Raw genomic sequence first — 15,894 nt, 5'->3', positions numbered from 1 at the left:
CCTCTACCTTACTTAACTCCTGAGATCCACCAGTGACTCCCAGAATGGTTATAGACTCTGATCCCTGATAATTTGATGGTATTATGGTGCACTGAGCTCCTGTGTCAACCAAGGCCCTGTACTTCCGAAATTGTGAAGTGCCAGGCCACTGGATGTACACATCCCAATAGATTCTATTATCTCTGTAATCCCTCTCCTCCCCCTGGCGGGAGGCAGGGCACCCCTAGTTATGGGGAACATGCGCACATGTGCATTGCACATAGTTTGCAGGGTTATAACTTTGCATGTTATAACTGGAGCCACTGTTGGAGCCATAAGAGTCGTTCTGGGGAACTGTGGAAGTAACAGCTACCCTTCTGGTATTGCTACCTCGGGTTCTGCCACTTTGCAATTCCCTCAGTCTCCTGAAAAGATTAGAAGTTGGTTGGCCATCCCAGCGGTTCATGTTCTCACCAAACTGATCACGCAGAGTTATCCAAATAGTTCTACGTGATTGCCTTGGTGGTCTGTTTTGATTTGATCTGTTTTGGAATGACCTGTTTTGGAATGTCCTCCTTGGAGGACGTGTATTCCTCACAGATGAAACTTGTACCCATCTGGAGGGAGAATTGAAATTATCCTTCTGTGCCAATTGGTATATGGAATTTCTAAATTCATTTTTCAGATCCTTCATGCAATTCTCAATTTTTCCAGACAAAGTTTCAATGGCTGAAACCAAAGAACCACGTGTCATGCTATCCTCCAATTGTCTCATTTGATCACTGAATTGGCCAACCGTAGGAGAAGCTCCACCATAACTTCTTGACACAATTCTGCTTGCCAGAATGTTTGCATAATTGGAAGGAGCAAGCCTGATGATCTTTTTAGCAAGACCAATACCCACAGGAATGTCATCAGGATTCAGAGTTTCATGTTCACCATAGAGTAGCTCTCTAACAGCAAATTCTCTCAAGCGCTTAATTCCCTCATCTATGGTAGTCCAGGGTTTAGGATTCCATGGAAGATCATCTCGGGAAGGGTATCTCAGGGCAACCGCTATTAAAAGGCGTATCCAAAGATTAACCTTACCGAGAGCTTCGCCTAGATGTCTATCTATTCCATTGTCCCTTGAGAGAGTTCCTAACTGAGCTGCTGACTTGTCTCCAACTGTTAGAGCTGAAGCACCTGTATCATAACACCTACTAAGCCAAGCTAGAACTGGCTCCTTATCTGCCCTGGTGAAATCTTTACGGACATTTCGCAATTCCTCCCGTGGTGACGAACAGTCCGTAATATCATCTTCATCTTCATCTCCCTGAATTCTTTGCCCATAAAATCCTGCTGTCATTCTCCTAAGGATCTCTTTAAGCTGAGAACCACCTTTGCCAGCTGCTTTCCTAGCTTCATCTCTATCCTGCTTTGATCTCACTAGGTTAGCTAGATCTTTAAAACAAACCTTCTCTTCCTCCTGAGCAGGATCTTTTAGAGTAGAGGGCCCCTCACCAGGATCAGTCTCCAACTCTTCTTCTCCATCTTGGGCCTTTCCACTTCTAGTCTTTAAAGGAGCCATCTTAACTGGAGCTGTGTTTGAATTTACAGCCACCTTAATGGAAGCTGACAGGTCCTGAGATAAATCAGCTGCTGGGGCAGTGACTTCCGGTCCCACTGAGGGAGTGGGTGGAAGTGACGTTGCTCCATTAATGGCCAACGGAGAAGAAGAGGGAGAAGAAGGAGTGGGAGAAGGAGTAGGCGCCATGTTGATACCAGCCGATGCCCTTGGCTGCTTGCCAGAATCAGCAAAGTCATTTAGAGCTGCTTTACCAATTAACTTTTTAGCCTTCTTTTTGACTGACACGGGTTCTCCACAGTCCTCATCACTAGATGACTCTGGGACTGATCGAGAGCCACGGCGTTTTCTTTTTGACCTAGTTTTAATAACAAAACAAGCTCTGGACACCTTTCTTTCTCGCCGTAAAGAAATCAGGAGATACACGATAATTATCACCAGCAGCAGAATTATAGACATGAGATAAATCACCTTTGGATCCCAGGCATCACCTAAAGTTACTGTCTCCTCAGGTGGAATCTTAAAACCCTTTATCTCAATTGGGAGAGTGGTGGAGGTAACATTCCTGTATCTCACTGGCCATAATAAATTAATACATTTTCCATACCATAATTTAACTCTATACATAACCCACATATAAATTGTCCGCACCAAATATTTACCCAGGTAATCCAAAATCAAACCCAAACAATACCTGTAAACCAGAGCCCCAAAAATTGAAAAGAACAATCGCTCCACAAACCACAATACCTTCATGTTTGCTAATTCAGCTAGAAAACACTAAATCAATCAAATAATAAATTAAACTAATTATCTGCCCCACGTTGGGCGCCAATAAAAAAAAATGTGGTGGGTGGAAGGTAAGGCCGAGAAGCCTCCTCCCTTCCCCCTTTGTAAAGTAAAAGGGAAAAAAAATTGAAGGGAAAGGAAAAAAAACTCGCAAGCTGAATTAGCAAAGCAGTGGAGCTATATTTACAAAGCGATGTAGGGTTTGCAGGGGATTATTTACAAATTTACAATATCTACAATATATACAAAGATATACAACAGAGTAACACAGAAATGAGAGTAATCCCTCTCGGCAGAGAGGGGTCCCCCAACTCCACTCTCCCCTCTCTCCCCCCCTTTCCCCAGAATGGGATAGAAAGAGAAAGGAAAGAGAGGAAAAAAAGTTAGAAGCAGTTCGTGTTAATTGGAAAGGAGTTAATATACAGGCCTGGTATCTTATCGGCCTCAAGGCCGAAGCCTTGGCAGAAAGCCCAGGACAGAAAGCTGTTGCCTGAAGAAGAGGCGGAAGCAAGACTGAAGATAAGGTGCTGGAGAAACTCAGTATAGTCCCAGCTCACAAAGTGCTTCCTCCCACTCGTCCAATGAAATTAGTTTAGACTATTCCTTCCGTTTACCAACTTCCGTCCACCATATTCCCTTTCTTAAGGGGGCAACGTCAACCGGCCACACATCGTCACTGCCCACCTGAAAGACCAGCAGTGGGTAGTAGTCTGAAGGACTCACGAGGTTGGGAATTCTATCTACAACATCTTTTACTTGGGCACCAGGGAGGCAGCTGACCACTCTATGAAATGGGTCTGGTCTGCATATTGGGCCCTCTGTTCCCCTCAGTAGGGAGTCTCCTATGACGATGATCCTGCGAGGTTTCTTTTCTGGGTAAGTTTTGATGGCTGGCCTGAGGCAACCTGTCATTGGTGCAGCTTCATTTCTTTAATATTTTGAAATCTACTTTCAATAAATCTATTTCATTTTTGTTTGATTTCATCATATATATTTTTTCTAAGTTTTTTTTTTCATTATTTTTACGTTTGCAATTGTTTTTGTTTAATTCTGTAATTTCTTTTAATTTCATTTAAAAAAAAAATAATTTAATTTTATTTTTAATTCCAATTTGAGAAATTTCATATTTTATTTTGAATGTATTTCTTTTATTATTTTTTTTTTGTATCTTTTTGTGATTTTATTTCATTTTTAGTTATTATTTTCTGTTCTGAATTTATTATTTTTATATGTTTAATATTTTTACTTTTAATCTAGTTATTTTGTTTAATCTTTAATTCATTTTAATTTTTGTTTTTAAATTATTTTTTGTGTCAATGCCAGCGACGAGCAGTGTGTGCAATCTGGCAGTGCAGGCCTAGAGCCTGACATGGTGGTAGGCCATGCTCAGCATAAATGCAGAGCCAGCTAGCAGTGGAGCAAAACAGTGCTGTGCCTGCAGTATGTAACTAAAACAAGGCACTGGTAGCTATAAACATGGAAAGTTATCTTGGGACAACAGGACATGCACCTGCATCAACAAAACTTGCGTGTCGTTAGTAGTTGGACCAATAATCTGTAATAGTGCGATGGGAACCAATGAAGCCATGCCAACAAGGCACTCCGAGTTTATATAAGTTGTAGAAGTTCCCTTGCTACGCACTTCTGCCTTTCCTGTCTCTTCTTCTTCTACACTTTACTGTGCTATACTCGCACTACAGGCCTACTCCATAGGCCTGCACCTCAGGCCTGCACCATAGGCCTGCAACACTGGAACAATAAAGGAACAATACTCGATCATATTGGTCAGCCGTATTGATTCCAATCTCCGTCGCCCAATAATTTTTATACTGTTTTAATGTGTTTTTTTTTCCCTTCATTGCATTTTATTATTTATTTTTATCTGCACTTTTAAATTATTTTCTGTTAACTTCTTTGTTGTGTTAATTTTAATCTAATTTTGATATTTTTTTTCTAATTCATTTTTGTTATTTTGTATTTTAATTTTTCTTTATTCTTTAAATTTTTATTATTATTATTTTTAACTTTTTGTAATTTTAAAATTTATTCCTTTTTTGCCCTCTTTATTATAATTTTTATTGTTATTGCAATTTTTAAATCTGTATTTAAATTTGTTATTCTAATCAATTTTTTATTTTCAATTTGTTTTATTTTTTTTATTTCTATTTTTTCTTTTATCTAGTGTTTAATATTTGATTTTTTGATCTTATATTCTTTATTGTAATTATTTTTTATTTTGCATGTTTGTTTTATTTAATCTATTTTCTATTTTAATTTTTATTTTTTTGCTTTTTTATTATATTTTTTAACCTTCTTTTCTATTAATTCTTTTTTATTATCATTTTTCATTCTAATTTTCTTGATTTTTTCATTTTATAGAGTTTTTTGTTTGTTTTAATCTAGTAGTCTTGATAAGCCTCATTTTTATTTTTTGCTAACAATTCTTATGTTTTTTTGTTATTAGCTATTTTTTGTTAGTAATCTTTATGATTTTTCAGTGTGTCATATTTGTTTTTAATATTTTGTTTTTATTGTTGCTCTTCTTTTTTATTATTATTCTGTTATTTAGTACTCTATGTTTTGTATCCAGAGTTTTTGTGCTTTTGTTATATATTTCTATGCTTACATTTTTTCTTTGCACTTGTTACCTTTTTGTTTACCTTTTTTTTGGCATTTTTTTGTATTTTTTCTAGTCTATGTCTAAGAAGGAAATATAGAGACATTACCTTAGCTAAGGAATACTTTTAAAAATTAATACCTATTTACTATAAATCTTAACTATATTACATGGAGCTCCTTTGAAATGCCTAGGCACACAACTAAGAAGGTTCGAACCAAAGGAAAATCTTACAATGTGAACTGATTACTAAGTACTTACACCTTACTACAATTGCTATGTACTAGGTATCTGTAAACACCAAATGCTTACCATTCATTATGCTTACGATTCATTATGCTTACCAGGAAAACTTAGCAAAACTCTAAATAACAAATCTCTTAAGGACATTGCAATCAGAAATGAAGAAATTAGCACTGTAGCTTTAAATCAGAGCAGAGCTTTGGTCGGCAAGAGTTGTACCAGAAAATCCTGCCTTTTCTGGGGGTGGGGGTAGGGGTGGGTTGAGGGTGGCTAGCAAGGTGTGCTCTAGTTGCTATTGTTTCTTTATTAGGGTCTTAACGACTTGCTGCCTATCGTGTCTGAACGACCATTGTTCCACCCATACTGGATTATGTGTTTTCCATTTTAATTTGAGGGTTGGTTGCTGACTAGTAGCCACTACAGAGAAGGAGCAGTAATGAATTTTGCGCCTAGCTGAATTAAGAACCTCCACCTTGGACTTCCGAAGGGCGAACTTCAGCCTATTTAAAAAACTTGTCTGCAAAGTCCCCTGGGTACCAGCCCTCATGAACCAAGGGGTTCAGGAGGGTTGGACCTACTTCAAACAGGAGCTCTTGAAGGCACAGGAATTGGCGGTTCCCATGTGCCGGAAGGCAAGCCGGCGGGGAAGGCGACCAGCCTGGATGAGCAAGCAGCTCCTGGAGGATTTAAGGGGGAAGAGGAGGCTGTATCACCTTTGGAAGGAGGGGAAGGCTTCTCGAGGTATGTTCAAGGAAGCTGTTAGATTATGTAGGAATAAAATTAGGGAGGCTAAGGCCCAGCTGGAACTGAAGCTGGCCACCTCAGTCAAAGATAATAAAAAGCATTTTTATAAATATATTAACAATAAGAAGAAGGGCAGGAAGAACCTGAACTCCCTAGTGGACCTGGAGGGGAACACAGTTACTGAGGATGAGGATAAAGCTGAGGTCCTGAACACCTTCTTTGCCTCAATGTTTAACAGCAAGGCAGGAGTTCAGGACGAGTGGTCTCCGGAGCTGGGCGTTGGGGTCGGGGAGCAGAGTAATACCCTGGAAATCCATGAGGAGTTAGTTCGGGACCTGCTGAGCCACTTGGATATCCACAAGTCCATGGGACCAGATGGGATCCATCCTAGGGTGCTGAGAGAGCTGGCGGATGTGCTAGCTAGGCCACTCTCCATCATTTTCCTCCAGTCCTGGCTCACTGGTGAGGTCCCAGATGACTGGAAACTGGCCAACGTGGTCCCCATCCACAAGAAGGGTCGGATGGAGGAACCTGGAAACTACAGGCCAGTCAGCCTGACCTCAGTGCCAGGGAAAGTGATGGAGCAGATTATCCTGGCAGCAATAACTGCGCACCTGAAGGATGGCCAAGGGCTCAGGTCCAGCCAACATGGATTCAGGAAGGGCAGATCCTGCCTCTCCAACCTGATCTCTTTCTATGATCAGGTGACCCGCCTGGTGGATGTGGGGAGGCCTGTGGATGTGGTCTACCTAGACTTCAGCAAGGCCTTTGACACCGTCCCCCACAGCAAACTGCTGACTAAGCTGTCAGCCTGTGGATTGGACCACTACACTCTGTGCTGGGTTAGGAACTGGCTGGAGGGCCGGGCCCAGAGAGTGGTCGTGAACGGTGCCGCATCCAGCTGGAGGCCAGTCACCAGTGGTGTCCCCCAGGGATCAGTGCTGGGCCCTGTCCTCTTCAACATATTCGTTGATGATCTGGATGAAGGGGTAGAGTCAGTCATCAGCAAGTTTGCAGATGACACAAAGTTAGGAGCAGATGTTAGTCAATTAGAGGGTAGAAAGGCTCTGCAGAGGGACCTCGACCGACTGGAAAGATGGGCAGAGTCCAATGGGATGGCTTTCAACAAGTCCAAGTGACGAGTGCTGCACTTTGGCTATGGCAATCCCATGCAGAGCTATAGGCTGGGGTCGGAGTGGCTGGAGAGCTCCCAGACAGAGAGGGACCTGGGTGTGCTGATCGACAGCCACCTGAATATGAGCCAGCAGTGTGCTCAGGTGGCCAGGAGGGCCAATAGCATTCTGGCCTGCATTAGGAATAGTGTGGCCAGCAGGAGCAGGGAGGTCATAGTGCCCCTGTACTCTGCTCTGGTTAGGCCGCACCTTGAGTACTGTGTCCAGTTCTGGGCTCCTCAGTTTAAGAAGGACATTGAGACACTTGAGCGTGTCCAGAGAAGGGCAACAAGGCTGGTGAGAGGCCTTGAACACAAGCCCTATGAGGAGAGGCTGAGGGAGCTGGGATTGTTTAGCCTGGAGAAGAGGAGGCTCAGGGGTGACCTTATTGCCCTCTACAACTACCTGAAAGGTGGTTGTAGCCAGGAGGGAGTTGGCCTCTTCTCCCAGGCAACCAGCACCAGAACAAGGGGACACAGTCTCAAGCTGCGCCAGGGGAGGTTCAGACTCGAGGTGAGGAGGAAGTTCTTCACCGAGCGAGTCATTCGGCATTGGAATGGGTTGCCCAGGGAGGTGGTTGAGTCATCGACCCTGGAGGCGTTCAAGGGGAGATTGGACGTGGCACTTGGTGCCATGGTCTAGTCATGGGGTCTGCGGTGTCAGGTTGGACTCGATGATCCTCGAGGTCCTTTCCAACCTAAGTGATACTGTGATACTGTGATACTGTGATAAGGCATCTCAGCCCTATAGAACAACTGGAAGGGTTAACACATATGGTCTTACAGTGATTGATTTGCTGTAGTTAAAAGCTAATTGCACTGGCTCTTTGCTAACCCAGGTTGTTTGGATACCTTTTAAACATATGACTTCAGCATTTGCCATGAGCAATGGCTAGTGACCATTCCATTTATGACTAGGTATAATGATGACATCGTCTCCAGTATCCACAATCATTGAAGATTGCATAATTTGTCCAGAAGGGTGTCTGGCAGTTACAATCTGTTCCAGTTTTCCCTTTTGGATTTCTAGGGCTAATAAGGTATTAGGCATATCGGTGGAACCTGAGCCTTCTTGCCCTTGGATCCTGTTAGAAGTTTTAGGCAATCGGGACTCAGATGGTATTAGGTGAGCAATTTCTGTCCCAACAGGAGTGCTAACAGGAGAGGCAATGGTATCGAGCATAATTTTCATAGCCCAGTCATAATCAGAATGTATTGAACCAGGAATTATAAGGATGCCCTGTCTAGAGGTAGACAATCTGCCAATTAACAGAGCACAGGGTCTGTGACCCAAAGGACCATGCCAATTGAACTCGACAACGCTTTGTGGATTCAAGAGTGATATGCGGCTGTTGTCAGGTCCACTATGCGCTGCCAGAGGGGGCTGCGGGGGGGGGGGCGGGGGCGCGGTCCAAGCATCCTGGTTTGGTGTCGTCGCGTGGGGTATATTCGTGCTGCGGGAGCAGCTTCCCTGCCTGCCACAGTCTGGAGTCAAATGATTAGGTCTGTGACACTTTCAAGTCTGTCCAGCAGTCAGGCACTTTGATTTAAGGTACCTTGGTTGCACAAAAGCACGATGATTTCCACCCAGGTTGTTTCCTTTGTGCGGTGGTCGTACTGGTGGTTTCAGGTCTGCTTCTATGGCCGTGGCTAGATACGTTGCTGTTTGTCGATGCTTCATTCGTTGTTGCGTCCAGCAGTCATGAGACAGTGGCACCTGTTGATAAAATGCTGAGAACCTGTTTGGTTTCTTCATTAGCATTGTCAAATGCCAAAATATCCAGCATTTTTACCTTCATATCGTGAGTCAGGTCTGAATTAATATTGAATGCCGTATGTAAGGTATCGACAAAGGAACCAAGTGGCCATGTTAGACTCTGCTGAGTAGTGAAAAGTACAAGATCAGAGTTATTGTCCTGGATTCTGGACCACTCTTTGATCACTAAATCCTGACTTAATTGCAAAGCCTTATCAGGAAGTTGCAATTGCTGATATGATCTGGAAAAGGTCTCACCCCAACGAGATGGTTAGTGGTGACACCTTATAAAGAGTCTGCTGGCTGCCGGGGCGTGGCTTCCGAGGCATTTGCAAGTGAATTGCCACTTAATTGAGAAGTTGCAAGGCCTGAGGTGGTGTGACTTTCAAAGTCTGCTTGCTGTTTCCTGACAGGGGCTGAAACTCAGAGAGCACTGTCTTAGGATGTAACTTTTTTCTTGCAATCAGAATATCATCCATAGACTTATAGATGAGAAAGTCACAATGGGTCTATCTAAGTGGGAAGAGAGTGCCAGAGAATTCTGGCATGCCTTGAGGCTACCCATTGATATCGGTGGGTGGAGTCTGCCTTAATCGATGACTCAGTAGATGCAGACTTTGTTAAATCCTCCGGGTGTAAGCAAATTGTAAAGAAAACAATCCTTCAAATGAATAATAATCAGGTCCCAATTTGTGGGGACTGGGAGTTGGGAGGCCAGGTTGTAAGGCACCTATCTCCTCCATGATCGCTCTCAGACCTCGTAATAAACACCATTTGCTGACATACGTGTGTCAAAAGGGATTAACAAATGTGTTGAAAACAACTGATTGATTACAGCAGTTGTGTATCCTGACTGTAGCCCATAGGTAGCTATAGCTTGTCTAGCTTCCTTTAACATTGTCAGTCCAGAGATTACCATAGTCATTGTTAACCTTCTACAGATTCTCCATCTGTGACTACATTTCCCACAGTACCTTTCCACCAGCGCAGCGGGACAGTTCCCTGTCCCTCCCACCTCCCGATTGCCCTATCGGGACTCAATTGGAACCTCTGTCGGAGTGCTATACTCTGCTGATAATGTCTGGAATGTAGGAGGTGGGGGGGCTGTAGCGCAGCTGAAACTGCCGGGGGGAAGGGGCCGTTTCTGCCGCCGCCATGGGGGCGGCCGCTGCTGGTGTCATTGCTGGTATCAGCGGTGTGTTGGTCAATGCCACCTTGATTGGAGCTGCCGGTACTCGTGGGGGCCATGGGGGGTCGTGGGAGGCATCGCCAGGAGAACTGCCGGGGTGTGGGGCACCACTGGGGTGGGCGCCACCGGGCTGAGAGCTGCCAGGATGAGCGCTGCTGGGGTGGGAACCGCGGGGGGGGTGCGGCCGCAAGAATGCCGCACTCGCGAGCCTCCAAGCGCTCCATTTTTTTTTTTTCCTAAGACGAGTTGTAGGGCAGAGTCACCACTGTCCGGCCTCCCAGCATCGGTCCTCTCGGCTTCCAAGTCCAAGCCGTCGCTGGCGGTATCAGAGGAAGATGTTGATGAAGGGGATCGAAAACGCCGAGCCACAGGTTTCGCCGCTTTTTTATGGGTTTCTCTGCTGGGTGCAGATAGCTGTGGTGGTGTCTAATAAACAGGGTGTGCTGACCAAGATGGCAGAGTTGGCGCCTCCTCTCTCTAATTCTTCATACGTAGTGACCTCTATTTTGATTTTGCGCGCCTTATCAGTTCGATCAGGATTCGCTTCTGCCACTACTGACGTGCAGGAGCAGATTTTTCCGCACAAAAGGACGGTAATAAGAGAGCTGCAATTCATGTAGAAGGAGTAGCGGGCAATTGAAATTGTGAGGAGGATGCTGACGGAGCGGCAGACAATGTGCAGGGAGAGAGGAGGGGAGTGGAGGGTGGGGGGTGCCTTCCGAGTCTCCCTTTTTTGTCTCGGTTAGAACCAAATGCCGCAGCAGCTGAATCGGGAGTACACTGCTCTGCTTTTTTCGATTGCAATGTACATGACAATCCGTAACATGGTGCTATAGCGAAAAGCTTCTTTTTTAAGTATATAGCACCTCATCCCACAGCTGGGCTGCAATTTCGTCCCTTGCATCGGAAGTAAAAGCTTATTTGCCGTGGGGATGATTCTGGGCCCAGTCTAATAGCCCTTTTAAGATCTCAGAATCGCCAGTAATACCTCTCATGGAGAGGATAGGTGGAGGGCGTTTAGCACAGCCTCTCCTGTTTCATGGCGTGCTGCCCCTCCCCGGATGCTCACCGGGCCAGGGTGAGATTCACTTCCTTTTTGAGTGCGCGCTGCTAATTTTTCCAGCACCAGGGCAGTGCTATGTCAACCGGCTTTCCGTATCGCTCAGACGTACCTCTTTATGCTGAGTTGATCAGTATCGTACTATGAGGATCCCGAGAATCCATGTATGTTCGGGCGCCAGATATGGGCGACAGAGATTGGAATCAATATGGCTGACCAATATGATCGAGTATTGTTCCTTTATTGTTCCAGTGTTGCAGGCCTACGGTGCAGGCCTGTAGTGCGAGTATAGCACAGTAAAGTGTAGAAGAAGAAGAGACAGGAAAGGCAGAAGTGCATAGCAAGGGGACTTCTACAACTTATATAAACTCGGAGTGCCTTGTTGGCATGGCTTCATTGGTTCCCTATGAGTGACCACACATTGCACTATTATCGATTATTGGTCCAACTACTAACGACACGCAAGTTTTGTTGATGCAGGTGCATGTCCTGTTGTCCCAAGATAACTTTCCATGTTTATAGCTACCAGTGTCTTGTTTTAGTTACATGCTGCAGGCACAGCACTGTTTTGCTACACTGCTAGCTGGCTCTGCATTTATGCTGAGCATGGCCTACCACCATGTCAGGCTCTAGGCCTACACTGCCAGATTGCTCACACTGCTCGTCGCTGGCATTGCCACACCATTCACCACCACTCTCTGGGCTCGGCCCTCCAGCCAGTTCCTAACGCAGCACAGAGTGTTGCTGTCCAAGCCATGAGCTGACAGCTTAGCCAGCAGTTTACTGTGGGGGATGGTGTCAAAGGCCTTGCTGAAGTCCAGGTAGACCACATCCACAGGCCTCCCCACGTCTACTAGATGGGTCACCTGATCATAGAAGGAGATCAGGTTGGAGAGGCAGGACCTGCCCTTCCTAAATCCATGTTGGCTGGACGTGAGCCCTTGGCTGTCCTTCAGGTGCACAGTAATTACCTCCAGGATAATCTGCTCCATCACTTTCCCTGGCACTGAGGTCAGGCTGACTGGCCTGTAGTTTCCAGGTTCCTCCATCCGGCCCTTCTTGTGGATGGGGACCACACTGGCCAGTTTCCAGTCACCTGGGACCTCTCCAGTGAGACAGGACTGGAGGAAAATGATGTTCTACCAAAGCCTTCCCAAGCAGAATAGTAAGAAGGCCAGAACTAACAAAATCACCAGTTTTGTAGCATCTGCAGTTCCACTGGCTGGAGTGACAGCCTTGTTCATATTTCTCCCCACACTGTAGCTCTCTTGGATGCTCAAGATCAAAGTCTGCAAGGCATAGAACAACAGTCCCAACATCCGGGGGGAGCTATGTATTGTATTTTGTGTGGTGGATTTGCTTCTTTGCCTAAAACAGCTGGTCATTTTCCTGTTTTGTACTGGTCTTCATTCATAGTGCTAATTGGCAAATACCTCATTATTCTCATGCTTATGCTGCTTTATATTTACTGAAGTCATGGTCTCTCTGTTTTCTGTTGCTGAGCAGCATTAGGTTGTATAAAATGTGAGTTATGAGATACACCCTCACGGAGAATCTTGTACAGGTTACAAATTTACAGAAAATTGGTAGTAATGACACTTGCTTTCATTTCTTTACAGTATGTGCTGGTTCTCTGCAACTCTATTGGCACTCCCTTGGACCCAAAATGCATTGATATTGGTAAGAAACTCGAAATGGTCTCATTCTGTTGGGTTTTCTGTAGTCTTTATAATTAATTTCTTATGCAAGCCTGTCGTTCAGTGAAGCAATCACTGTGTGGTAGTACCATATGCATCCAGATGTTGTCACCTTCCATTCTTTGCATGGTTTTAACTATGATTTTTATATTGGCTTTTCACTTCTACTTGGACTCTCCCCGAATGTAATGAGCATATAATCAGAGGTTCTCATGTAATGAACTGTAATTTGTGTTGGAAATGACCTATTAAATGCTTTGTTACTAAAAACAGTGGCTTATAAAATCAGTCCCAGTCTTGTAAAAATTGGCGAAACATAAATGGATTGTTCCAGTTGATACCAACTATTTACAAACAGGAGGAAATCGCAGATTGTGAAATTGATGCATGTGACAAATGCCTTACATTGTAGATCATAATTAAAATGGAGTTGGTTGAGTTTGAGTTCTTTTCTTACAGAACATACATGAAATATTGTGCTACTTTTTAATCTTGTGATTTCTGTTTATGTCAATTTGATGCCCTCTTGCTACCTTTTACAATAGGTGTGGTACATCAGAATCTTAAGTTCCCTGGAAATGCAATACTAATGGAGGCAAAACCAACAAGCTCAAACTAAGCACTGAAGTAAGATGATGCGATGGGTGGGTGGGGTGCCTCTTGTGTTCCCCCTCTCCTGTTTTCACTCCAGATCAGACATCTACACTGTATGCGCCTACTAGTCTCCTGGACAGGTGGGATTGGGGTGGTGAGAGGAGGATTCAGGGAGTTACAGGGAATAGTTAATCTTATTTCTGCAGCTGACATCTAAAATAAGCTCAGTGAATCATTCCTGAAAGGGGTCTTTTTGTTCTCTGTTGGGTACACAGAAGCCCAGTGCAATCAGCTCATCTCTGTCAGTGTGGCCAGCAGGAGCAGGGAGGTCATTCTGCCACTGTACACTGCACTGGTTAGGCCACACCTCGAGTACTGTGTCCAGTTCTGGGCCCCTCAGTTTAGGAAGGATGTTGACTTGCTGGAACGAGTCCAGAAAAGGGCAACGAAGTTAGTGAGGGGCTTGGAACACAAGCCCTATGAGGAGAGACTGAGGGAGCTGGGGTTGCTTAGCCTGGAGAGGAGGAGACTCAGGGGTGACCTTATTGCTCTCTACAACTACCTGAAGGGGGGTTGTAAACAGGCAGAGGTTGGTCTCTTCTCCCAGGCAGCCAGCACCAGAACAAGAGGACACAGTCTGAGGCTGCACCAGGGGAAGTTCAGGCTGGAGGTCAGGAGGAAGTTTTACACAGAGAGAGTGATTGCCCATTGGAATGGACTGCCCGGGGAGGTGGTGGAGTCGCCGTCACTGGAGGTGTTCAGGAGGAGACTTGACAGGGTGCTTGGTTACATGGGTTAGTTGATTAGGTGGTGTTGGGTGATAGGTTGGACGTGATGATCTTGAAGGTCTCTTCCAACCTGGTCTATTCTATTCTATTCTATTCTATTCTATTCTATTCTATTCTATTCTATTCTATTCTATTCTAAATGTCTAAAATTCTGTGAGATGAATCCCACTCAAATGGTCAAAATTAGCTTTGCATGTATACCTCTAACTCTACATTTAAACTCTTTTCTTTGTATTTTTCTAGTGTTCTGTTTATGTGAACTTTCTAAATCTATCTGTATTGGTTTTATTTATTTACATTATAAACAAAGGTATCAATTTCCTTATGAGGAGAGACTGAGGTAGCTGTGTCTCTTTAGCTTGGACAAGAGGAGAGTAAGGGGTGACCTCATTAATGTTATAAATATGTAAAGGATGAGTGCCAAGAGCATGAAGTCAAGCTCCTCTTGGTAATGCCCAGTAACAGGACAAGGGGCAATAGGTGGAAGTCAAGGTATAGGAAGTTCAACATAAATGTGAGGAAGAATTTTTTTCATTGTGAGAGTAACAGAACACTGGAACAGGCTGCCCAGGGGGGTTGTGGAGTCTCCTTCTCTGGAGATACTAAAAACCTGCCTGGACGTGCTCCTGTGTGATCTGGCATAGGTGACCCTGCTCTGGCAGGGGGTTGAACTAAATGATCTTTCAAGGTCCCTTCTAACCCCTAACGTTCTGTGATTTCTTTGTGATTCTCCCATTAAAATTAATTTTCTGCAGCTGTCACAGTATCACAGCACTCACAGTATCACAGTATCACAGTATAACTTAGGTTGGAAAGGACCTCAAGGATCATCGAGTCCAACCTATCAACACAGACCCCATAACTAGAGCATGGCACCAAGTGCCACGTCCAATCTCCTCTTGAACGCCTCCAGGGATGGTGACTCAATCACCTCCCTGGGCAGCCAATTCCAATGATGAACGACTCGCTCGGTGAAGAACTTCCTCCTCACCTCAAGTCTAAACCTCCCCTGGCGCAGCTTGAGACTGTGTCCCCTTGTTCTGGTACTGGTTGCCTGGGAGAAGAGACCAACCCCTTCCTGACCACAACCACCTTTCAGGTAGTTGTAGAGGGCAATGAGGTCACCCCTGAGCCTCCTCTTCTCCAGGCTAAACAATCCCAGCTCCCTCAGCCTCTCCTCATAGGGCTTGTGTTCAAGGCCTCTCACCAGCCTTGTTGCCCTTCTCTGGACACGTTCAAGTGTTTCGATGTCCTTCTTAAACTGAGGGGCCCAGAACTGGACACAGTACTCAAGGTGCGGCCTAACCAAAGCAGAGTACAGGGGCACAATGACCTCCTTGCTCCTGCTGGCCACCCTATTCCTAATACAGTCCAGGATGCCATTGGCCTTCTTGGCCACCTGGGCACACTGCTGGCTCATATTCAGGTGGCTGTCAATCAGCACTCCCAGGTCCCTCTCTGTTTGGCATCTCTCCAGCCACTCCGACCCCAGCCTGTAGCTCTGCATGGGATTGCCATAGCCAAAGTGCAGCACCTGGCACTTGGACTTGTTGAATGCCATCCCATTGGACTCTGCCCATCTGTCCAGTCTGTCGAGGTCCCTCTGCAGAGCCTTTCTACCCTCTAACTGACTAACATCTGCTCCTAACTTTGTGTCATCTGCAAACTTGCTGATGACTGACTTGACCCCCTCATCCAGA

At 45.0% G+C, this 15,894-nt stretch overlaps 1 protein-coding gene across 1 annotated transcript in view; it reads left to right on the top strand.

The window, feature by feature from the left end:
- The window catches only part of WDR35 (WD repeat domain 35), a 71,006-nt gene that overhangs the window by 27,425 nt on the left and 27,687 nt on the right, over positions 1–15,894 (top strand). The window contains 1 exon segment of the mRNA XM_068161297.1: positions 12,735–12,795. Within this exon segment, the coding sequence (XP_068017398.1) occupies positions 12,735–12,795 (61 nt within the window).

Source organism: Melanerpes formicivorus, unplaced genomic scaffold, assembly GCF_026170545.1.
Source record: "Melanerpes formicivorus ecotype bairdi unplaced genomic scaffold, bMelFor1.0.p_v2 SCAF_57, whole genome shotgun sequence".
NCBI lineage: Eukaryota > Metazoa > Chordata > Aves > Piciformes > Picidae > Melanerpes > Melanerpes formicivorus.
The sequence above is the reverse complement of the archived record's forward strand: the minus strand, read 5'-3'. Positions and strand labels throughout refer to the sequence as shown.